General features: G+C 43.0%; 1 protein-coding gene across 5 annotated transcripts in view; it reads left to right on the forward strand.

The window, feature by feature from the left end:
• Ssh2 (slingshot protein phosphatase 2) overlaps nucleotides 1-23,472 on the forward strand; it is a 254,071-nt gene extending 230,599 nt beyond the window's left edge. For 3 of the 5 annotated variants that reach the window (XM_027426677.2, XM_027426676.2, XM_027426678.2), the window contains 3 exons: nucleotides 2,016-2,216; nucleotides 12,609-13,443; nucleotides 16,937-23,472. In XM_027426677.2, coding sequence (XP_027282478.1) covers nucleotides 2,016-2,216; nucleotides 12,609-13,443; nucleotides 16,937-19,003 — 3,103 coding nt within the window. In that variant the 3' untranslated portion in view covers nucleotides 19,004-23,472. The remainder of the gene's footprint in view (nucleotides 1-2,015; nucleotides 2,217-12,608; nucleotides 13,444-16,936) is intronic. The other 2 variants (XM_027426681.2, XM_027426680.1) reach the window with 1 other exon arrangement.
• The last annotated feature ends 1,973 nt before the right edge of the window (nucleotides 23,473-25,445 follow it).

The raw sequence follows: 25,445 nt of genomic DNA on the forward strand, positions 1-25,445 counted from the left end.
GAGTTCAAAGCCAGCCTGGTCTACAGAGTGAGTTCCAGGACATCCAGGGCTACACAAAGAAACCCTGTCTTGAAAAACCAAAAAAAAAAAAAGAAAGAGAGAGATGTGAAAGAGGTGCTTTCATAGAGAATGAATTTTATTTTACTTAGGCTTGTCCAAGTTTAAGCACATTCCATGCCCACAAACAAAGGCCTAAAATTTGATGTTTAAAGTTGTTAGAGTTCAACTGGAAAATGTAGAGCACAAATCTAAATTTTCTTCCGAATCACTGTGCATTATCTTCCAAACTGTAGTCTAATAAAAACTCTATAGTGAGGACCAGCAAGATTGCTCAGTGTTGCCAAACCTGGTGACCTAAGTTTAATCCCCAGAACACACTCACGGTAGAAGCTGAAAGAGCTCACTCCTCCAAGTCATCCTATGACCTCCACCCATGCACCATCACACTCAGATGCCTGCCCACCCACACACACTCAAATAAATAAATGGAGTTTTTAAATTAAGGAAAATTGTTACATTCCATACTTTGCATTCTTGTAGCTTATCTGCTCACTTGTTTGGGCAGGTCACCTCAAGCTGGCTTGCACTGGTAATTCCTCACTCATTCATGTAGATTCTGTCTCCAGAAAAGCAGGATTATAAACTTCTGAAGAAAGCTTGCCAACCATCAATAGAGTCAGTAAGCAAATGAATAGCTTGTCTTCTGTGTTCACATGTACATGTTTTGATTTATTGAAACAGTTACTTGAAAGGATTCTGGAATCTATGAGCAGTATCCATAAGAGTAGCAGTTGTTTTTCTCTAGGTTTTAAAATAGTCCTTCTTCAACAGCTGGAAGATGTGATCAGCCCATCCATAATTTATTCATGCATTTAACAGAACCTTGAAGACTTCCTGTGTGCTGTAACACTATCTTGTTAGTATTAGAGCATAACTGAATAATGTTCATATCCAAGATAATTAGCTTTGGCCTGTTAAGACTGATGTATTTTGTTTGCTTTGTGGTAGCATTGTTTTTTCTCTTCCTTCCCTTGCATTAAAATCCCACAAGAACCTGAGGTGTAGATCAATGATAAAGCTTGTCCTTTGTATGTGTGGAACCCTGCATTTAGTTCAAAGCATGCAAAAAAGCAAACAGGTAGCTCTCATTCATTCCACTTCATCACTGAGAAAACCTCGTGATACATCACATGCTTTCCTCTGTCTTCATTATGGCGGTGTGTGAAAGGTGCTATCTACAGTTGTGTCTGAATAGAGAAGAAAAGTCGCCTTCGTGTATGTTTTCCTCCAGGGACAGAGCCCTTCCTGGGAACTTAACTAGAAACAACTCTATTAGAATAAATCAGATGAGTCATTACCACACCTGTAACTCAGGAGAAAGCCAGCCAGGAGACATGCCTGAGGGCTGTGAGGGAACTGGCCTCCACCACACAGGAAATGAGCTCCCCCTCTAAGAGCTAAGTTCCCCTCTCCACTTTGTGACCTTCAGTACACTAACACATTGAATTTTAATGATCTGTTTCTGGAACTCAGTCCTATCCTTTAGGATAAAAGCTGTGTGTTGCTTAAGCCTAGCACCTTGAACATATTATATATGATAAATACTTGGTAAATCTTTACTGAGTAGATTAAGAGGGTTAATATTAAAATTGAAAAAGAAAAACAAAAAAAAAAAAAAAGAAAAGAGTTGGACAGTGGTGGCACACTCCTTTAATCCCAGGACTGGGGAGGCTGATCTCTGAGTTTGAGGCCAGCTAGATCTCTGAGTTTGAGGCCAGCCTGGTCTACAGAGTTCAGTCCAGGATAGCCAGGACTACACATAGAAACCTTGTCTTGAGAAAAACAAAAATTATTTAAAAGTACAGTTAAACCTGCCTACTTTACCCTCATATTTGATCAGAGAGGCACGTGGGTGTACTAAGAAGAACGCAAAATAAGGAGGGTGGGAAACAATACAGGAACCTAAAACCCAGCTATCTACTATCCTGTTTTTTTCATCTTAATCTCCCAACTAGGAAACATGGATCTAAATGCCTTGTGCACTGCAAGATGGGGGTGAGTCGCTCGGCCTCCACTGTGATTGCCTATGCAATGAAGGAATATGGCTGGAATCTGGATCGAGCCTATGACTACGTGAAAGAAAGACGAACAGTGACCAAGCCTAACCCCAGCTTCATGAGACAACTGGAAGAATACCAAGGGATCTTGCTGGCAAGGTGAATCCTCAAGTGCCTTTTTCTGACTCTCATTCCTTTATACTTCCATAAGGCAAGCTAAGAAGTCATTTTCTGCAGCCAGTCCTTAGCCTAACTTGGATGTGATAATTTTTAACTTGGATTCCTTTCTCTAAATTTTTTCAAAATATGATTTTAAGATTAGCATGGAAGATTAGGCAGGTAATCTTTCAGGTATTTTATAGATATAACCTAAGAGAAAAATTAGAGCCATATTTCAGTTTTCAATTAGGTGCACATTTAACACCTTCAGTTTTTTATGATGCTGGCTACAGCCCCGTCAAGATGGATAGGGGTGTTCCTAAGGTGCTATTGGTGTTCCCTAAAATTCTTGAAGAAAAAAACACCTGCTGTTATTTTTTTTAGTATTTAGTTTTACTGAGCTCTCTAGTAATTGTGGTCATGTACCAACCTATGCACTACCCCATTTGAGGGTTATACCCAGAAACAGCTCACTCTTTAAAAAAAAAAAAAAATACAAATCTTTAATCAAATTTTACATATATGCTGTGTGAAACTCAAAAAATGTTACAAAGGGAGAAAACATCTTAGATTTGATAGCCACAAATAATAGTCAAGATTGCCTTGCCTATTTTTCTAGGTTTTGCTTTATTATACATTTTGATACTTTTCCACAAAACTATTTTTCAGCCTGCCCTTCTACCCACTACTATTCAGTCATTTCCTGTATCAATGAGAGACATCTGTTTTCAATAGTAATTTGGTAGTTGGTTATTAAAATGAGTAATTTTGCTTCCTTTAAGGGTTAAAAATCACCTTCATCTACTCTTGCATCAGATACGAAATGACCTGAGGATCACTTTATTGAGTTGTCACATGCTGAAATTCTCTGACTTGATAGGTTTGTTTTGTTTTCCCTGTGAGCATGTTCTAGGCTGTGTTTTTAGGGTGATGGCACAGCTGTCTAAAAACACTTGCAGCTGATGCCAGGGTTTGACTCCAGCGAGTCTCATGACTTGATCTTGACTCTCAAATCTGGGCTACATTTCCACAGAAGAGAATGTTAATAGCCTTCCAGCCTATCCAGGCAGAGGGGCCACCCTCCCAACCCCCAAAGAATTGTGAAAACTGTGACCACAACATAACATTATGGTTTCCACTACAAACCCCTCCCATTTACTCAGCATTTGGAAAGAACTCATCTGAGCCTTTGTCTGGGAGAATACTCAGTCCTCCTCTGTTTGTAAGAAGTTCTAGGTCTTTAGGACCAGTTTTCCATGACACTTTTAGATTAAATCAGAAGGCAGAACACAGAAAATCTTTTTGGAACAAGAAAAGGGTACCTAAGCATTTGAGGAGAACATAAATATTATATGTTCCCAGACACACACAGCACACATAACGGATATTAGGCAATGTCCTCATGTGACCTACTGAGAGGAAGGATACTGCATGTTCTGCCAACTTCAGTATTTATTCTGGAATCCCAGGCTACTGCAAGCTGTTGGATTGGTTCCCCTCCCCCATTATACCCCCCCCCACCTTCCGTATGTGGTTTTTCTTAGATGTTAAAGGAATTTCAGAAAAATCTTAAATGAGGATATGAAGGGCAGCATAAACCAAAAACATCACACTTCCTCTTCCCTTTTCCTTTCTTTTTCTGTCCCATCCTGACTTCCTGAGCTTGATTCATAAAGGGAGGGCAAACTCAAGAGAGAAAAAACACAGAATTTGCATCATTAGATCTGTTTTCTATTCCTGGTTCACTCTTTTGCTGCAGCCTTCAGAAGTTACTTCATGTTTCTAGTCCTCGCCTGACCCTCATCTATAAAATTAAAACATCAAAATGAAGTTGAGAGAGGTGGTTCATGCCTTCAACTCCAGCACTTGGAGGCAGGCAGGTCTCTGTAGATTCAAGACTAACCTGGTTTACATTATCAAATTCCAGGACAGCCAGGCCTACATAGACAGACCCTGTCTCAAAAAAAAAAAAAAAAAAAAAAAAAAAAAAAAAATCAAGATGTCTGTCTCCCTTGTAGACTTTGGAATAAATGTTCACTCTGAGCTAGGCAGTGATGGCACACACCTTTAAATCCCAGCACTTGGGAGACAGAAGCAGGCAGATCTCTGAGGTTGAGACCAGCCTGATCTACAGAGTGAGTCCAGGACAGCCAGGGATACACAGAGAAACCCTGTCTCAGAAAAACCAAAAAGAAAAGAAAAGAAATAATACAGGGCAAGTGAGATGGCTTAGCAGTTGAAGTACTTGTTACTCAAGGCTGACAACCTGAGTTTATTTTCTTTTTCACAAAATAACACTTTCTTTTTTTTTTTTTTCAAAGACAGGCTATCATATACCACAGGCTAGCTCCAGCACCTAATCCTCCTGTCTTATCTCCCAAGTGCTTGATTCATTCTTTTCATTTTTTATTCCACTACATATTAAAGGTTGTCTCTCATCTCCTATCTCTGTAGTTACCCAAAAAGTATATGTTCATATATGTTATTTCTTCCCTCTTCATTGACGTCAACCTGCCTTTCAACATCACAAGCACACTAACTCCCCAGAAACTGGAGTACTGGAGTGGAAGTGTTCCTGGCCTTTGTCATGATGTCCATGGTAGGGTTATCACATAGGCTGCTTTTGGTAGCAAGTAATAGAATACCTTCTTCATTCCTGAGGGTCTCAACAGGAAACAGCTTGCTCAGGTTGGGCTTATTTTAAAAGGATTTTAAGGGTTCTGGAGAGATGGCTCAGAGGTTAAGAGCACTGGACTGCTCTTCCAGAGGTCCTGAGTTCAATTCCCAGCAACCACATGGTGGCTCACAGCCATCTGTAATGAGATCTGGTGCCCTTTCTTCTGGTGTGCAGGCATATAAGCAGGCAGAACACTTTATTCATAATAAATAAATAAATAAATAAATAAATAAATTTTAAAGATCTTTTTTTAAAAGGATTTTAGACGTGAAATATGTACAAAGGTGAACCTTCCTTGACTAGGCTGCTTGACAATAAATAGTTCATAAGCTCCAAGAGAGAGAGCATTTACCATAGCCTGAAAGTTGAGACTCCTGTAGAGAAAGATACCTTCAAAGGTCAGAGGGACACAGCCTGAGGTGACTTTGCAGAGAAGGGAAGCTGGAAACATAAAAATCCTGACTTCAGCTTCTTTCTTCTAGTCTTAGTCCATGATGTGTTCAGTAGAAACTTTAGTACTTGTAGGCTAACCACAAGTGAATGGGGTCCAGTGGATTCTTGCTGACCCCAAAGTCCTACACTGGGACCTTCCTGTTTAGAAGAGCTAAGAAGAAAGAGCCAGCCATGGTGGAAAGTCTCTATAACCTCAAGACTAGGGAGGTGGTAGCAGGTGGATCAAAAATAGGTATGAGGCCAGGCTGAACTTCTGTGGCCATCTGAGGCTCTGCCAGGCTGTATAGCTTAGGAAACCAGGAGAGCAGCATCCTCAGAAAATCCCACTCAGTTTCTCAGAAATTCCATTTCCCCTCCTGGACCTTATACTTCTTAACAGTTTTTTGTTTTGTTTTGTTTTGCCAGACCTCTCAAAGAGTTAGAGTTGTGATCCCAGCATCCTGTAGCTACAGTTACCCAGAAGCAGGACTGGGCACTTAACTGGAAGTGGCAGCTGCCTATTAGAGAGAGCTTGATGTGGGGGCCTCTTAGTAACACATTTCTGTAGTAACTTCTGAACTGATTACAGTCTTAATGAGAGCCTGAGGGCACAGGCTACGGGCCAGTCCTCTGAAATGCAAAGGACTTCAATATATATTTTATTTACTTATTTTTATTACATATACAGTGTTCTGTCTGCATATTTGCCTGCACATCAGAAGAGGGCACCAGATCTTATGATAGACAGTTGTAAGCCACCATGTGGTAGTTGGGAATTGAACTCAGGACCTCTGGAACAGCAGTCCAGTGCTCTTAACCTCTGAGCCATCTCTCCTACCCGCAAATGACTTCTTATATACTTCAAAATACCATTGGTACTTTAGAAAAGACTGATTTACTCTTCCCCTTGAAGACCTAAAAAGGATGGCATCATGAAACTGTTAGTATGCTTCATACTGGATTTATTTTTTCTGTTTTTATAGTTGTGGGGTAGTAACAGGAAGGACAAGTGCTGAAGCTCCATTAAACTACCATCAGCTCTCTTCGTTATTCTGTATTCTGATCATGCAGGTATCTGCCAGGTTTGTGGTCTATCAGATAGGTTCAGGTTTTAAGCCTGATGTTTGTAAGCTGGACCATGTGTCTATGGTGTGAGGTTCCAGTGGGGGCAGATGGGGAGGAACTAAGTGACAGCTAGGAAAACCTGTGCCTCATGTCCTCAGACATGTCCATTTTGATTACCGAAGAACCTGGTCACGAGGCCCATTAGAGGCAGGGCTCTCCTGCTGCTGCTAAAAAGCAGCACAGGTAGACAGTCATCAGCCAGCAACAGAAAGCCGGAAATGCAAAGACATGGCTTTCTGGTCCCATGACAGCCAAGCCTGGTTGTGGCTTAAAAGGATGTTTTTCTTAATAGCTTTCCAGTTAAATAATCAAAACTATCCAGGACCATGCCCAGCTCACAGAAATGCCCAGTGCTTTTCCTAGTACCCTAGAAAGTAAATGACCCCAATCACTCATTTACGGATCTGACACTCTAGCAATATTTTCCTAAGAGTGGATGGTCTTACCTAACATGTAACAAGAAAGCAGAGGCAAGAGAATGGAATGTCTTATATGTCTTGTCATTTACATTTCTTTCTTGCTCATCTAATAAAAAAAAAAAAAAAAAACTAAACTGTTGCCCAGAGTGGACCAGTCATATGTGTGTCTGTGTTTACATGAATCCAAATTCAGGTCAGAGGCTACTCAAGGGAGGGGAGATCTGAGGCATGGTTGCATCATCTAGGCCACAGGCCAGCTCTGAAGTTCTTTTTTGGCAACTTGTTTATTTACTTGGCCTGCCTAGAATAGGAGTGGGGGTGTCAGCGGATTAAACGTTAACAGTTTAAAATCATAGATATGATCTAATGTTGTACATGGAGCCCTGTCAGTGTCACAGTGTCAGAATACGCTGGCTCTAGACAGAGCTTCACTGGAAAACAGTCTAGTGTTACCAGTAAACCCAGTGGTGCACACATGCCCTAAGACCCATGTGTTCTATTCCTGTTATATAACAGCTTGGAGAAAGTGAAGTGCGTACCAACCACAAGAATGTCCCTGGCAGTATTGTTTATAGTAGCCAACAGAGTTTTTTATCAACCATATGGATAAATTAATTTTGACACATTTATTTCACTTTATGAAAATATGTTTATATACAGTGCTGGAGATTAAAAGCATGTTAGCAAAAATCATGTTTTAGGTTCAGATGTGTTGGGCATGCCTTTTATCTCATCTGAGGGCAAGCAGATCTCTGTGAGTTCAAGGCCATCTTGGTCTTCATAGTATGACAGCCAGGCTATGTAGTAAGACTCATTAGAAAAGAAAACATGTGCCATAACATTGTAAAGAAAAGAAAGGGAATGATAATCGTGGAATTCAAGAGGGAGATTCCCCCATGGAGGGGTGGAGAGTGCGGTCACCAGGAGGCACGTGGAGTCACGGTGCTTTCACAGTGATGGTATAACTAGACTGTGTTAGAGAGCTGCCCTCACTCCACTTCAGACCAATCTTTGGATTAGGGTTTTTTTTCTTTCTTTCTCTTTTATAAGTGGGTATCAGCTGTATTCCCAAGCCCCAATGGAGTGTTTTCTGATGCTCGTCTCTTCCAGGAACAGAAGGAAGTCCCTGCTGGGCTTCAGGCTGTGATGTTAGCCACTTCCTCTGAAACATTCGCTGTTACCCTCATTAGCATAACCTCCATCTCATATTCCCTCCTGACTGATAACTTTTAATGTGTTAGATTTATTCATTTTATGCATGAATGTTTTGCCTACATGTATGTATATGTACCACATACATGCTTGGTACCCATGGAGGTCAGAAGAGGACATCTGAATCCCTGGAACTGGAGTATGGATGGTTGTGGATCACCGTGTGGGTGCAGAAAATCGAACCTGGGTCCTCTGAGAGCAACAGTGTTTTTGTTTGTTTTGGTTTTGGGGGGGTTTCTTTGCTTTTTGTTCTTTTGCTTTTTGTTTTTTGTTTGTTTGTTTGTTTGTTTGTTTGTTTTTGTCCAGACAGGGTTTCTCTGTGTAGCTTTGGAAGCTGTCCTGGAACTAGCTCTTGTAGACCAGGCTGGCCTCGAAGTCACAGACATCCGCTGGCCTCTGCCTCCCGAGTGCTGGGATTAAAGGTGTGCAGCTAGCAACAGTGTTCTTTACCACTGAGCCATCTCTCCAGTCCTGATTGATAAGTAATTTGCAAGCATTTTTTAAAAGTTATAATTTGGGGGATTCTGGAGGTCATGGAAACTTGTCATTTGTTTGTTGGCTAATAAAATCAGCTGCTGTGTTATGTTATTAGATGTCTAAGAGCAGCTGCCCTCTGAGCTGTCTCCTCTGTTACATGCATCACAGGAACTATCTATCCTACTGTGGTATGTAAGAGCACAGGTTTGAACAACCCCCAGATAGGGGCAGTATGGAAATTAGACAACACAGTTGTATCTAGGCCTGGAAACAAAGACATCCAGATCTAAGAGAAGCTTCCATAAGAAGTAAACTGGCCTTGATTGGCAATAAGATAGTTTAGTCCACACTTACCCTCCAGACAGCCGCTCACTTATTTGAGATGTGTGATATGTTGTCTCCTCCTAGGGGTGGCTGGAGGTCATGCAGCTGAAAAAGGTAAAAACTCCACTTCACACCCAGAAAACTGACGATTATAACTTGTTGTCATATATAACAGACTTGAGCTGTTCCCTGCAAGGGAAAGCACCCCTCTACTGTGAGGGCCTGAGTCAGAGCGCCCCACCCCAACAGCAGATTGTACGGGAGCTGAGAGCAGGTGCAGAGTTGAGAAGAAACAGGGTCACATCAGTATAGGCATATGACTCAGCAGAGCCTGTGTGTGGCCACACGCCCAGGGCAAGTTGTCTGAGGCTGAGTTTCCCTTCCACCCAGAAGTTAGGTAACTCTTTGTCTGCTTATAAATCATGGGGGCTGTCAAGCACCATATTTAAAGGGCTAATCCCTGGGCAGGTGATCCTGACCAGCCATACAGGCAGCTGAGAAATTTTGGCTGGTCTTTGGGAACTGTGCTTGTAGTTTGAAAGCATGAGGTTTGAAATGAATTTCATCATCATCTCAGACTTCATAACATAACCACAGAGTGACTATATAGTGGTCTTTGAGGTGGTGAAGAACCCTCTTTGGCCCACATATTTCTCCAAGGGTTGCCTCAGCTTCTAAGACTTTGGGGAAAGGGCTGACCTTGATCTTCTCTCCTGATTTATTAGGCTACCTTAATTTTCTAACTTAAGAATGATCACCTTAGCCAGGTATAGTGGCACAAGCCTTTAATCCTAGCCCTCAGGAGACAGAGGCAGGTAAATCTCTGTGAGTTTAAAACCAGCCTGGACTACATAGTGAGTTCCAAGACAGCCAGGGCCACATAGAAAGACCCTGTCTCAAACACACACACCCCCCCAAAAAAAAAAGGAGAGAGAGAGAGAGAAGATAAAAGGAAAGAAAGATCACCTCTGGTGTGCAGATATACATGGAAGCAGAATGTTGTATACATAATAAATAAATCTTTAAAAAAAAAAAAAAGAATGTCATGATCACCAGCTTGCACCAGCCTTTCTTTCCTCTCAAAAAAAAAAAAAAGCATAGGTCAAAACAAACAAAAGCCAGTAAGATAAATAACAAAACAAAAAGCACCCCCAAAAACCGTGGCATCCATTTTGTATTTGGACCTGTCCTAGAGTTCAGTGGCTATATCCAATGACACCCTAGTGGAGAAAACTGATTTTCTCTTTCCCAGCAAATATAAATTACAAATAGTTTGGGGGAGGGTGTTGGGGATTTAGCTCAGTGGTAGAGCACTTCCCTAGCAAGCACAAGGCCCTGGGTTCGAGCTCCAAAGGGGGGTAATTGGAAGACAAAGTAACAGATAGCTTCTTGGTTCGGGTTAGGACTCCACATCCCTTTCTCTGTGCCGAGGGTTTATCTGGTTTGAACTTCTGCAGGTCTGTGTGTACTGTCATAGTCTCTGTTAGTGCATACGTGTTAGTGCAACCCTGTTGTGCCTGGACTATGTTTCCTTGAAGTCATCTCCCACATCTGGCTCTTAGAATCTTTCTGCCCCCTTTTCCACATAGATCCCTGAGCCTTGAATGGAGGAGATGTATTTGTCTTATTTTCTGTGTATGATGTTTTGCCTGCATGTATGTCTGGTGCCCATGTGACTTTGGAAGCCAGGAGAAGACATCAGATCCCCTGGAACTGGACTTACAGATGGTTGTGGGTTGTAGGCTAAGAACTCTGAACCCCAGTCCTCTGTAAGAGCTCTTACAGCCAAGCCCAACATGCTTATTTTTAATTCACAATGTAGACAATAATGAAGCCGAAAGTAATAACTTTCCCTAGAATGATTTCTACCTTCCTTGAAGGAATCGCCTACCAAATGATGTTCCTCCGGATTTTTCCCCATTCTTAGTCTAACATGTAAACTGACCATCCTAAATATTACACTTACTTTTTCACTAACAGTATACCTTGGATATCAGTCCCTAAAATGCCCAACAAAAAAAAATGGTTTTTTTTTCAACATTTTATTTGGAGGGCTGGAAAGCTGGCTCAGTGATTAAGAGCACTTACTGCTCTTCCAGAGGACCTGAGTTTTATTCCCAGCACCTATATTAGGTAGCTCACAGCAACCTGTAACTCCAGTTCTAGGGGAACCACACACACATACCCACACACACACACACACACCCATAATTAAAAGTAGCAAAAATAAATTCTTTTATTTTTATTATTTTATGTGTATGGGTGTTTTACCTATGTGTATGTCTGTGTACCATATACATGCCTGGTGCTTGTGGATGCCAGAAGGGAACTGATCAGATCCTCTTAACAGACAGTTATGAGTCACCATGTTAGGTGCTGACAATCAAACTCAGATCCTCTGGAAGAGAATCCAGTATTTTTAACTACTGAGCTATCTCTCCAGACCCATTTTTGTTGTTTTTAATTATGTGTATGCATGTGTGTCTGGGTGAGCGTGTATGATGTGTACAGATGCCCAAAGAGGTCAGATGCTTCTGATTCCCCTGGTGCTAGATTATAGACATTTGTGAACCCCTGATGTGGGTGCTGGGAACAGAACTTGGGTCCCCTGGCAGAATGGAAAGCCCTCTTAACCACTAAGTCATCTCTCCAGTCCCCAATGTCTGATAGTTTTAACAACCTTATACCTTATAGCATATAATTATATAGCCTATAATTTACTTTTGTATTTTTATTTTATTTTTGCATGTGTTTATTTGTATGTGTTCACGTGTGCATACAGAGGCCAAAAGTCGATGTAGGCTGTCTTCTTCAGTCACCTCTTCACTCTGCTGAGACATGGTCTCTTCCTGAATCTGGAGCTTGCCAATTTAGTTGTATGGCAATCACTTTACCAAATGAACCATTTCTCCAGCCCTGGCCTTAAGTTTAAATAAATCTACTCTTCTTTTTGGTGTTTCGTTTTTAATACCACAGACAGTGCTATAGTAAATATCCATATGTATAAACACACACCCTTAAAGTACTTCTCCAAGAAAATGTCTAACAGGAAAAACTGATTATTTAAGGGTTATATCTGGAGAGCTAGTGTCACACTTGACTCATAAAACAAAGCCTGCAGGGCTGGTGAGATGGCCCATGAGGTAAAGTGCTTGCTGCTAAGCCTGATAGCCTGAATTCAATCCCCAGGACCCAGGTGGTGGAAGGAGAAACCAACTATCCCAAGTTGTCCTCTGACCTTCACCTGTATATCATAGCATGTCACAAACAATAAATGTAATTAAAAAATAATGCAAAGTCTATAGTTCACACTCCTACCAACACCATGAAAGAACTTATCAACAATGGCTGTTAACAAATTTTGACTCCCATCAATCTGATTAAAAAATTAAAAAAAAAAAATCAGACCTCAACACACAAAGGCAGAAGCAGGGGGATCTCTATGGCCTGTATAGTGAGTTCCAGGTTGGCCAGTGCTATGGAATAAGAGTCTGTCTCAAAAGAACAACAACAACAAAATCAGATCTCAGCCATTTATTGTTGTTTGCTTTGTTTATTTTTTGCTCCTATTAAGGTGTGCATATTTTGAAGTGTTTATTTCATTACATGGAAACCATAAAAATCATTTTGCAGGTGATTGAGGTTTCTCTAGATGTGGTTTCCTGGAAGGATGTTGACTGTTTTCACAAACCAAAGTAATGTGTTCCCTGTATGTGTCATCCACAGCAAACAGCGGCATAACAAACTCTGGAGATCTCATTCAGATAGTGACCTCTCGGACCACCACGAACCCATCTGCAAACCTGGGCTCGAGCTCAACAAGAAGGAGATGACCACTTCAGCTGACCAGATTGCCGAGGTGAAGACTGTGGAGAACCTTGCAGCCATATCTCCCGTCTTTGTGGAGCATGTGGTTCCACAGGACGCAAATCAGAAAGGGGTTCATACCAAAGAAAGAGTCATCTGCCTGGGGTTTTCGTCACAGGAGTTTCATGCCGGACAGATCGAAGATGAATTAAACTTAAATGACATCAATGGATGCTCATCAGGGTGTTGTCTCAGTGAATCAAAATTCCCTCTTGACAACTGCCATGCATCTAAAGCCTTAATCCAACCTGGACAGGCCTCAGAAATGGCCAACAAGTTCCCAGACTTAGCAGTGGAAGATTTGGAGACAGATGCCCTGAAAGCAGACATGAATGTCCACTTACTGCCTATGGAAGAGTTGACATCTCGACTGAAAGACCTCCCCATGTCACCTGATCCTGAGTCACCAAGCCCCCAACCCAGTTGCCAAGCTGCCATCTCTGATTTTAGTACAGATCGTATTGATTTTTTTAGTGCCCTAGAGAAATTTGTAGAGCTTTCTCAAGAAACCCGGGCTCGATCTTTTTCCCACTCAAGGACAGAAGAGCTAGGCGGAGGAAGGAGTGAGGGTTGTCGCCTATCAGTGATGGAAGTGGCGCCTTCAGAAATGGCAGCTGATGACCAGAGAAGCAGCTCTTTAAGTAATACTCCCCATGCATCTGAGGAATCTTCAGTGGATGAGGACCAGTCAAAGGTAAAACTGCTTTTATGGTTTCCATGTAATGAAATTCTCACCAAGGAAACTACTGAAGATTCTGCTGTGTTAACTTCTTTGGGCAGGGGGAGGACTAGGGGCACTGTATCCCTGTGCTTTACCAATGGCCCTAGCTCTTTTTTATTATATGTATGTGTGTTGGCATATTCATAGGAGTAGAGGTGTCCAAGGAGGTCAGAGCTGGAGTACAGGGAGTTGTGAGCTACCCACCATAGGTGCTGGGAACTGAGCTGTCATCCCCTGTACATGCTCTTAACCACTGAGTCATTCAGCCCCTTAAATCATTTTGATGTTAATAAATAAATAAATCCACTAGTAAATAATGGAACAGTCAGGCTGAGATCTTCCTTTAAAACGTAGGGTGATTTTTTTTTAACGATTTTATCTTTTCAGGCTTTGGTGTCATTTTAGATTTATTCTATTTTATTCATAAATATCTTGCCTGCATGTATATGTGTGTGCTGCATATATGCCTGATGCCCACAGAAGTCAGAAGAGGGCTTCAGCTCCCCTAGAATTGGAGTTATAGATGGTTGATTGCCACTGTGGGATCCTGAGAATCAAACCCAGGTGGCCTCCAAAAGCAACAAGTGCCCATAACTGCTGAGCCATCTCTCTACCCCTTGTTGGAGCATTTCTGAAAGGGGATGACAAAGGAGAGAATTAGCCAAAACAAATGCCCTGACTAAGCAAAGGGAGGTCCTTTCTGTGGACCCCTGGAGCCCAGTTCAAATTTCAGCAATGATGAAATGCCATAGAACTGCCTGAGTAAGACCTGTCTCTGAGAAGATGGATTTATTTGAGAAACATTTTATCTCAGAAAGTTTACAAGCTAGACACATGCAAATAGTTGCTGGAGTAGCAGCAGGTGCCCATGCTGAGATCAGTGATGCTGTTAATAACGTTCGTGAATTTATTTCCAGACCCGTGGTGCTCAAGAATCAGGAGGTGGTTAGGGAGGATGAATTTGGGAGCAGGTATTATCCTAAGGTTCTTAAGTGGCTTTTGTTCTGTTTTGTTTTGTTTTTCAAGTCAGGGTTTCTCTGTGTAGCCTTGGCTGTCCTGGAACTCACTCTGTAGACCAAGCTAGCCTCAAACTCAGAGATATGCCTGCCTCTGCCTCTCAAGTGCTGGGATTAGAAGCATGCACCACCATGCCTGGCAATATATGAATTCTTATGAAGCATCTCAGAAGTAGGAGAAAACACCTTAGACCATCAAAAAAGTTGCTTCATTTTGTTTTGATTTTCTGTTTGCTTTGAGACAAGGTCTTAGATTTACTCTAACATACAAAACCTTCCCTAATAATCTTAATGGACCTGATTATATTTTGTGACAGATTTATTTAGCAGTCCTGGGGATTGAACGCAGGGCCCTGTGCATACCAGGAGAGTGTTTTACCAGCCGAGCTTGTACTAACAGCCCTGGTTAGATGCCTGGGAGCTCGTGATTTCTACCTTACTTCATCCATTATTTCTTCTTAACTTCCCAAAACAACTCGTCTCTACTTCTGTCTTCTGCCTTTGTTGTGTTTCTATGGGAAGTGGAAATGTTTAAGCTCTCTTTATGGACCATTCAGTGCAGTAGCACTGACAGAAATAGCCTACCTACTGAGTCCTTGGTCATATGAGTACTCCTTCCATGGCCCGTGCACATCCCAGGCTCACCAGTTCTGCCAAGATCACCTCTGCTTGATGTCCTGGCAGATTTCCCACAAAGACAAGGCTGACCTTGTTAGTTTATACCAACTGAGACTCTTTTAAAGGAGAAAGAACAGCACAATTCCTGAGAAAATACTGTATTTTGAAGTCTTACATAAAATGTTAACAAAACTGACAATGATAATACTCTGAATTTAAAGTTTAAATTAAATTTAAAGCCATTTCTAGTTTTTGAAGCTTTTTTTTTTTTTTTTTTTTTTTTTTGCAATGGGACCTGTTTTGTTTTTTGTTTTTGTTTTCTGGGTTTAGGGGTGTTTGTTCCAAATCTATGGGAATTGCTACCTTGTAAAGAAGTAAAATATCTGAGAGTAAGGGTTCTAAGATTGCTGAGGGACATGGCTGAGTCCAAGCATGGCTGACAAGCCAAGGATACTCTTCCCAGAAGGAGCCACATGAATTTTAGGGATTATTGCCAGGTACTTGCTTTTAATCTCAGTAATAGAGAGACAGAGTCAGGCAGATCTCTGAGTCCAAGGCTAAGTAATGAACTCTGTCTCAAAAAAGAGATGGCTTCTCAGTTTAGAGCACTTAGTGGAGAAGACCTGGGTTCAATTCCTAGCACCTGTGTGGTGGCTCACAACTGTTCATAATTCTGTTTCTAGGGGACCTGGTGCCCTCTTCTGTTTTTTGTTTCTCTAGGTAGCTTTGGAGCCTGTCCTGGAACTCCCTCTGTAGAGCAGGCTCGCCTCAAACTCAGAGATCTGCCTGCCTCTGCCTCCAGAGTGCTGGGATTAAAGGTGTATGCCACCACTGGCCAGCAAGACTTAAAAATCTTAAAAGAGGTACACTGGTGTCTTTAATCCCAGCACTAGGGAGGTAGAGCAGACAGATCTGTGAGTTTGAGGCCAGCCTGGTCTACAGAGAGAGTTCCAGGACAGCCAGGGCTACACAAAGAAACCTGTCTCAAAAAAAAAAAAAAAAAACTTAAAAGAAAGAAAAAAGGTAGAGATTGTGGGGTCAGATACAATGCAAATTCTCCCAGCAGGAGGAACAGTGAGGTGGGTGGTGTGGTAAAAGCTAATGAGAAAAAGCAGCAAGCAGTAAATCTTCAAATCAGACATCAGATGATAGCCCTCCTGCCTGTCTTACACTGGGCATATTAAAGTGGCCACCAAGCATTTGAAAGAACTGTGGTCACCACCTGAATCAGTTCCTGTCACATTAGAAGTTAATAAGCCAGTTAGGAAATTCTCATTTACCTCTTTGTGGTCTAAGCCCTAGAGGCCCACAGTAAGTACTATGAAATATGGATTATAAAAGCCTTCATAGGGGCTGGAGAGATGGCTAGGAGGTTAAGAGCATTGACTGCTCTTCCAGAGGTCCTGAGTTCAAGTCCCAGCAACCACATGGTGACTCACAACCATCTGTAATGAGATCTGGTGCCCTCTTCTGGTGTGCAGGGATATATGCAGGCAGAACACTGTATACATAATAAATCTTTAAAAAAAAAAAAAAAAAAGCCTTCATAGCTGTTTGCACATTTTCAAACAAAGTCCTGGATTAAAATGTTGCTTGAGTAAACAGAACAAAATTTAGTAAACAGTGATATGTACCTTATAATGAATTTTCTCCCTCCGGCCTTAATGATGAATCCTGTTTTGTTGCCATGATCTGACAATACAGAGAACCTATGTGCATGGTATCTGTAACTTATGTTCTCATAGATAGACAGATTCTCTTCAATCAGAAGGTTACTAAGTGAAATACTAGCCACAATTTGCCATAATCATGTCACTATTTTCTCTTCTTAGGTAGTCTCAGAACTTGTCAGCCCAGACATCATCATGCAATCTCACTCAGAAAATGCAATTTCAGTCAAAGAAATTGTCACTGAAATTGAATCCATTAGTCAAGGAGTTGGGCAGGCTCAGTTAAAAGGAGACATCCTCTCTAACCCATGCCATACACCAAAGAAGAACACTGTCCATGAGCTGCCCCTGGAGAGGGCACAGGCCCCTGAGAACAAACCTGGACATTTGGAACAAGACGAGAGTTTCTACACAGTCCAGCCTGAACTAACTGAAGACTCAGAGAAGTGCAACCCAGAAGGCTCTCTAACTGCACACCCATCCACAGTAGACTTGGAAGAAGAGGAACCGGTTGAGGGAGAACATGACCAGGGCCCAGGGATGCACCCTGGTGCCAAGTGGTATCCTGGGTCTGTGAAGCGAGCCACCCTGGAGTTTGAAGAGCGCTTGCGACAGGAGCAGGAACATCATGGCACTGCCCCTACAGGTACCACTTTATCTAATCGCAAAAACTCTAAGAACGATTCTTCTGTGGCAGACCTAATGCCAAAATGGAGAAGTGAGGAAACCAGCCCAGAACATTCAGAGATGAGCAAGGGGAAAGGGAAATCCTGTGGGTGTGGGTCTGAAGCTGGACCCCTGTCCCACTATGAACATACCACTGCTCCAGTCCCCGAGTTGCTGGAGAGTCGTCCCTTGCAAGCTCCTCAGGATTGCCTAGGGTCGGATACTGGAACCAAGAAGCAGGAAGAAGACTTGAAGAAGCAGAGGACTGTTATTTTAAACCAGGGATGCGAGACTCAGGTCATCCCTCTTCCTCTTCCCAAGAGAATAGAAATCATTGAATACACACAGACAGTTACATCACTTGATCACACTGAGCCAGGAGGTGAAACGGCACCCAACAAAGAAGGTGAGAAACAAGGACTGAGGAAGGTGAAGATGGAGAGGTCTGTCGCTGTGTTTTGTGCGCTGGATGAAAATCTGAACAGGACTCTGGACCCCAGCCAGGTTCCTCTGCATCCCCAACTGCTACCTCTGCCTCACTCTTCCTCTGAGTATGACAGGCTCACTGACCCAACCCCCATGCTAAGTAGCCCTGAAGACCAGGGAAACAGCCCTTCAACACCCTCTGAGAAAGCAGCACCTTTGGTCAGTTGCAGTACCCACATAGCATCTGTCAACTTGGACTACCTGCATCCCCAGTCTGTGGTTCACCTAGAAGGCTGCACAGAGCAGAGCAGCACCACGGACAGTGAGCCATCAACAGAGCAGGTTAGCTGGGAAGATGGCCAGAAGGGCTTCCTTGGCAGTGGAATGGCACACAAGTTCTCTCAGTTAAGTAATGAAGACCTGAGTTTAATTAACAAACTTGGTGACAACGGTGGGGTGTTACAGAAAAAACTGGACCTATCACCTGAAGCCTGTCGAATTCCACATAGCTCTAGTAGTGAAAATATAAGAAATCTCAGCCACAACCCTGGTGTGGTGAAGGAACGCGCTAAAGAAATTGAGTCCCGAGTGACCTTCCAGTCAGGGATCACCAAAACATCACAAATGAGGCGCTCGGCTTCTCTTGCCAAGTTGGGTTACCTGGACCTTTGTAAAGACTACTTAGCAGAGAGAGAGTTTGTCTCCCCAGAATCCCCTCATCTTAAATTGCTTCAGCCCTTCATCAAAACAGACTCAGGCATGCATGCCTTGATGACCCAGGAGCCCTCTGCAAGCCCAGATGCCCACCAGAACCCACAGCCCACCAAGTACTTTGTAGAGCAACTCAAAACAACAGAGTGTATTGTGCAGAGCAAGCCAGTAGAGAGGCCCCTTGTGCAGTATGCCAAAGAATTTGGGTACAGCCAGCAGTGTTTGCTCCCCAAGGCAAGAGCAGAATTGACTAGTTCTGAAGTTGGTCTTCCTTTGCTACAGACACAGGGCCTGCAGTGTACAGGCCCCGCTCCAGGGCTGGCTGTGGCACCCCGCCAGCAACATGGCAGAACTCACCCGCTTAGGAGACTGAAAAGAGCAAATGATAAAAAACGGACAACCAACCCCTTCTATAACACCATGTGATCTTGAGCCTACACACATGACTTTCTAAGAGAAATGTTTGTAAGGGGGCGGTGTAATATGTAAGGAACATGCACTTTATTGGTTAATTTTATAATATTTTGGTCATTTTACTGTTCCTGGCTCATGTGGGGTTTGGGTTGGTTTTTCTGTGTGTGTGTGTGTGTGTGTGTGTGTGTGTGTGTGTGTGTGTGTGTACTGATTTGGATGGCAAGATCATTTTACCATTTTTTTTATTTTTTAAAAATTCAAACCTCAAACATTTTTTTCAAAGAGCACCTTTATCAAAAGGCAGATTGCTGTTTTTCAGTCTCCTGCCACCTGACCCTTTCTCATTTTTCCCTCTGAGAAAACACATGCCTGCTTGATTGAGGGAAAGAAACAGAGGGTAGGTGGCACTGAGGTTAGGAATTGGAGATGGCTCAGCCAGGCCTGAGGCGGCCTGTCCACTGAGAGCAGAGGGAGATTGCTGCTCCCAGCCTCGCCCTCCAGCCCTTCTTTGGAGCTCATGAAGTTGCAGGGTTTGTTCTGCCTTAAGAGGCAGTTGAGACTCCATTTCTGCTGGTATCCCAAAATACATCAATCATTACGAAAAAGGGATTGGCAATTGGCCTAGATAGATAGAATTCTAGATAGCAAATAATTTCCCCCAAGAAAACAACCTGAAAATCTAAGGGAACCCTAAGCAAAACTTATGGTCATCTGTAAAGAAACACATTAAGAGAGAAGGTTGAAGGCAAAAGTAGAAAAGCAGCTACTGAGTGACTTCTGGGTTAGTGGAATCCACACAGGAGAGGCCTGCCCCCTCTGCCAGGTGACAGGCTGCCACAACCTCCCAACATAAGGCCTGGAAACAGGCTTGAAAAACAGCAAAGACGGTGTGTTCTTGTAAAATGCATACATATGTGGGTTTTAACCCTTCCATTACTTGAATATTCTGTGGGCCTTCTGACTTTAATGGCCATACTTTTTCAACTCATTTTCTTCTCTCTTGCTAATTCCCTATCCTGCCCCTCTCTTACTCTCACAAATTATATTTTAATTGTTACATTACATACATATAACCTATTGAACACAATTTTCTATGTTATCCTTGTTAACACTTGACATAAGTTGTTGCCCCCCCCCTTTTCCTGGAAGGTTTGTCTTTTCTTTACAGTTCATACACAGTATTTATGTACATAATGTCACTTCTTTAATGTTTTATTGTTGATATTTGGGGGTCTTTTTTTTTTTGGTTTATTCTTTTCAAGGAGTAGAGTTGCAGCTGGAAAACAGAGACACCAGAAATAAGCTGATCATTGTTGATAGACGTCTACACAGTATATTGATGGTGACTCTAATTGTTTTCAGTGGCTCCTGCCAAATTATGCACTTCCTTTTCAGAAACCCCTACAGGCTCCCATTAGATCACCCTGAATGCTAAAGTCCCAGAACATTGTTTGCCAGAATTGAAGCACAGCCAGGCAATGTGTGTGCATTGCCCAAAGTAGCCTCCTAGTGGGGCTGAGGCTTGGGAGTGGCTGAGCCAAGGCACAAACTACATTTATGATACCATTGCTTTTTTGCTGTTGTGATGGTCTTTAACACTGGAGGACCTGCTGTAAATAAGCCTCTTCGAGTCTTACAGAAAACATCTAGCCTGAAGTGAAATAACCCACCACAGCTCATCAAAACTGAAAGACCTACAAACTTGCTTCCTGCTTGCTTTTGTTGGTGTCCACATTGCTGAGGATTGTGTAGTTAAGAGCCAGGGTCTTTGGTTCTTAATTCAGCACAGCCCTAAGAGAATGAAGACAGACATACAAATCATCATCAGAGACAGAATTTGGAGAGAGCAGATAGTAAGATACAGAAAAGAGAAATTGGGGCCACTTTCAAGTTCTCCAGAGCTGTGGGTCCAGTTGCCATACTAAAGCCATGGTTGGGTGTGATGTCACTGCTAGAAAGATGCTAGAGGCCAGCTCCTGAAAGTATGGTGTAGAAGCTATATATACCTATGCTGTCTTTTGGTAGTTTCTCTAAGGGTCGCAGCTTGTGAGTACCGGACATTTATGTGTTGTCTCATTAGGCCGTGTGTACCAATGTGAGGGAGGCTTGGGAGGCAAGATGGTGGATTCCAGAGCTCATCTACTAAAGAGCCCTATTACCAATATGATGAGAGGACGGGAAATTATGATAGAGTGAGGAGCATTTGCATGGAGGTTGAGTGGCATCACCAAACAGTAATAATAAAAGCTGTGTGTAGTGGCTCACATCTGTAATCCCAGCACTGAAGCTGAGGCAGGAGGATCACTGTCAGTTGGAGGCCAGCTTAGGTGACAGAGTGAGACTCTGTCTCAAAAAAATGTGACATCTCTATGCCACTCATCAACAGTGGGCTCTGTGCTCTCAGTGGGCTCTGTGCTCTCAATGCATGTCTCACAGCAGAGACAGAGACTCCTTGGATGCTCTGTGGGGGCAGGGGGAGGGTGCCCATTTGTGTTTTAAAGAATGGGAGAAACCATCTTGTGCTGTCTTCCTTCTTAATTACCTTAATTACATTTCTGACCATTTAACTCCCCTGCCTAGGTATCTCACACAGGGTCTGTTATTCAGCTATGCCAAAGGCTCTTGCCAGCCCTCCCGAACCCCCAGTTTGGGTGTTCTTAAGTCATGTTCATGCTAAGGCAGGTACATAATAAGCTGTCAAGGACTTCTTTTTTTTTACTTCAACTTTTGATAATTTCAAATTGCCTGTTTGCCTTTTCTATTCGTGGAAAGCCCAGACCTGACTGGTGAACAGCTAAGCAGGAAAAACCTTGACCTCTTGACTAGTACTTCACCTCCCGCTCAATGTCTATCTTTACTGTCTTTAAGATCACTGTAGCCCTGTCAGTGGTCCTGCAAGTGTGTAAGCACATATGTGAGCACACATGTGAGCACGTAAACAGGATGAGCTGACATTTCCGTGCCTGGGATAACTGCACAGGAGCAGACAGGATTGGAGCTGTAGTCTGGGTGGACCTGGGGAGTAGGAGAGGGTCCCAGCCAACTGTTGGCTTTTAGAAACACTAGCAGCGGATGGTGTCGGCACGGGACAGTAGGGAGCACTCGTGTCTCGTTTTGGTTGCTTCTTGTCCTTTTAAACCCATTTGCCCCTGCATCCTTACCTCTTCAGGGTCTTGTGTTTTCCTGCTCTGTACCTTTGTCTCTGCTGCTGTTTCCTTCTTTGTCCTTTTGGGAACTACCAAGAGCTCCAGATCCAGCCTAGGAATACATCTAAGGGAATGTTCTAAGGCCTCCTGCTCCTGAGCCCAGATGCCTCATCCGAAAAGCCTCAGACACTGCAGCTCACAAGAGTCTTCACCCGAGGATTTCATTTAGTAAGGATGTTCTGTGAGCGCTGGGTTTTTTTTTTTTTTCTAAGAAAGCATTATGCAAAAAGTTTTAAGGGCATTTTAAAGAAAAGCCGCTTTTTGGCTTTTTCAAACTATTTGTGGATACTTTGTTTACTTTGTGAGTATTAAAATATGCATCATCTTGGTGGCCACCCAGGCACTGAAGCCATGGCTGTCCTGTGAGTCCTTCCCCCAGAGAAATGCCATATTATTGTCAACCCCTGTGGATAAATGGGTCAGATGTGGCTGATCTCCATCTGTGTCCTGCACTCTCATCCTGCAGTCATTTTCCTCAGTGCTGGTGTGTCTCCATAGTGATGGTCGTGATGGTGAATGGCTAGTATGGTGGTTTTATTTTCAATTTCTGATGGTAGACAAGGTGATATTTTCATTGTTTCAGTACCAATCCAACTTAAAGTATCATGGACATTGTTATCCTTCCAAACTAAAAGATCAAGCATGTACTGGACATAAGTGTGCATGTTGCCTCGACTCATCTGGCACCCATATTAGGAAGAGGCCTGCCACCAAAGCAGGAAGCTGCACACTCCTTTCCCCAGGCTTTAGGATTTCTTGATGCCATGGAGAGCTATTGCAAGGTGCTTCTGTACTGCTCCAGCTTGAAGCAGAAGTAACTAGGCCTGGCTTCTGCTATGAAGAGAACCAGCCTCATCTCAGTGTCCCAGAGATCTAGGATGGGGTTTCTAAACTGGAATCATCCCTTATCAGCTTGAAGATACCCCCCCCCAGAGGCATACGGCTGGTGCTGCCATCTGTCTCCACAGCGATGCTGGTGGCCGTGTCCTGCCTACAGAGAGCTGATACCCCAAATGGAAAAAAACGAGGAACTGACCTAATGTTTCCTAGTCAGTAAACCCACTGGGAATTGTTTGGTTTTATCTTTTATTTGATTGTGATTTGTTTGGCATAGCTAAAGGTGCCTTCCCCCCTCCCTTTTTTTAATTTTGTTTTGTAAGACTTGTTCAAAACACAAACAAGTCCAAAAGACTCGCACTGACTGTTACCTTTGCCCAGGCTACCCCAAACTTCTATGCTCTCGTTTTATTAAATAAAAGCAGGTGCTCCCTGGAATCTCTGGGATCTTTCTGAGGCATTTAAAGCAGAATATAGAGTGGTCTCATCTCCTTCCTTATCTTCCTGGTGGTTGGGATGTCCCACTTGTATCATAGTTGTTTTTATTATTACTGATGTGCTCCGCTGTTTTTAAATGTGAACTTGTGCGCAGATGTGCAGATTCAATGTTCTTGTTACAGATTGAATAAATTTTTATTTTGAAGACAAAATGTGTGTTTCCAATGCAACAAGGGAGGAGGGTGCTAGGAAAGGTGGAGGGGTTAGAAGAGAACACCGACACAAGCAATAGCACTCACAGATTCCAGTCCAGCACACACTTAAGAACTCTATAGAGTGGGGAATAACTGTATACACACATACATACACATATTTAATTGTACATGTATATAACCTTACACAAAAGACTGATTAGGAGATCAGGTTACCAAAAATGGCAGACAATGAGGTGCCAATCAAGTGACCAGGCTAGGGACTTGGCTAGTCAAAGAGGCACTCACCAAAACTGTCACCTGAGCGTTAGAATGAATAAGCAAAAAAATCCTTCCACCATCTGGTACAGATTGGCTGGTGTGGGACGTTTGTGGTGACCTGCCCAGCAGTGACCTCACTGGACATTAATACAAGTGTTCAGCACAGTGAAGTCTACACTGGGCTGGAGAAATGGTTGAAGGATTAAGAATGCACATTGTTCTTCCAGAGGCCTTGAGTTCGATTTTCAGCACTCACAACTCCCTCTAACTCTATCCTCAAGGAATCTAATGCCACTCTCCTCCACAAACACCCATGCCTGTCTGCACACCCCACATACACATAATTAAAAGTAATTTTTAATAGGCATCAATGGTGCAAGACAGAGACAGAGCTAATGGGTATATCTGGCTAGGTCCCCACTTCTGCCTTTCCACAAACACGTGACGAGATGTTTGATGGTAGTGCTCATCACATCTAGAAGAGCACACCTATCTAGGGAAGGCTCAGCCATTACTTGCCCAATTGCCAACCAAACTTGCTGCTGATGTTTCCAAAGAAAACTCCAGCCTACTTCTTTCTGAATCAGGCAAGTCAGGTGAGTGGCATACCACTGTTCTCTAGGGATGATGGGGAAGGCACCGTCACTTCACAAAATATTCCAGGAGTGCTCCTGCTTCTGACCAACTGAAATATGTTCAGTCTTGGCTTTGGAGGCAAAGCAAATGGACCAAATCATTTGTCAGTTGTCAGGTCTCCCAAAAAATGAGATGATGAAATAAAATAACCGGTAGCCACGTGGGTTGCAGTTCAGAGCCCACTGACAGTTCTATGGAGTCACCAAACCCAAGTGGCTTCTTTCCTGACTGATGTCTTGTTTTTAGCTTTATCTGTGTGGGTGTTTTAACTGCATGTATGTTAGTGCACCAGATGTGTGTCTGGTACCTGTGGAAGCTATAAGAGGTTGTTGGATCCCCAAGAACTGAAGTTATACACGGTTGTGAGCTGCTGGTGTAGATTCTGGGAACCAAACTTAGATTACCACAATGTTAATAAGTGTAGATCCCCCAGAACAATGTGAGTTATCATAAAGGAGCAACTAGTCACTTGTTTTGTCTGCCCAACCAGTGCCTGGAATCTTTTGTTTTTTGTTATTTTGAGACAGGGTTTCTCTGTGTAGCTTTGGAGCCTATCCTGGCAGTCGCTCTGGAGACCAGGCTGGCCTCGAACTCACAGAGATCCGAATTCCTCTGCCTCCGGAGTGCTAGGATTAAAGGCATGCGCCACCAACACCCGGCTCAGTGCCTGGAATCTTTAAAGACTCCATCCATCCTCATGGTTACACACACACACACACACACACACACACAGAGAGAGAGAGAGAGAGAGAGAGAGAGAGAGAGAGAGAGAGAGAGAGAGAGAGAGAGAGAGAGAATCAGCTACTTCTGGTTCTGTTCCTCTATGAACCACTGAATGCCTAGACCCCTCCTGAAAAACAAAGA

Source organism: Cricetulus griseus, chromosome 7 (genome assembly GCF_003668045.3).
Source record: "Cricetulus griseus strain 17A/GY chromosome 7, alternate assembly CriGri-PICRH-1.0, whole genome shotgun sequence".
Classification (NCBI taxonomy): domain Eukaryota; kingdom Metazoa; phylum Chordata; class Mammalia; order Rodentia; family Cricetidae; genus Cricetulus; species Cricetulus griseus.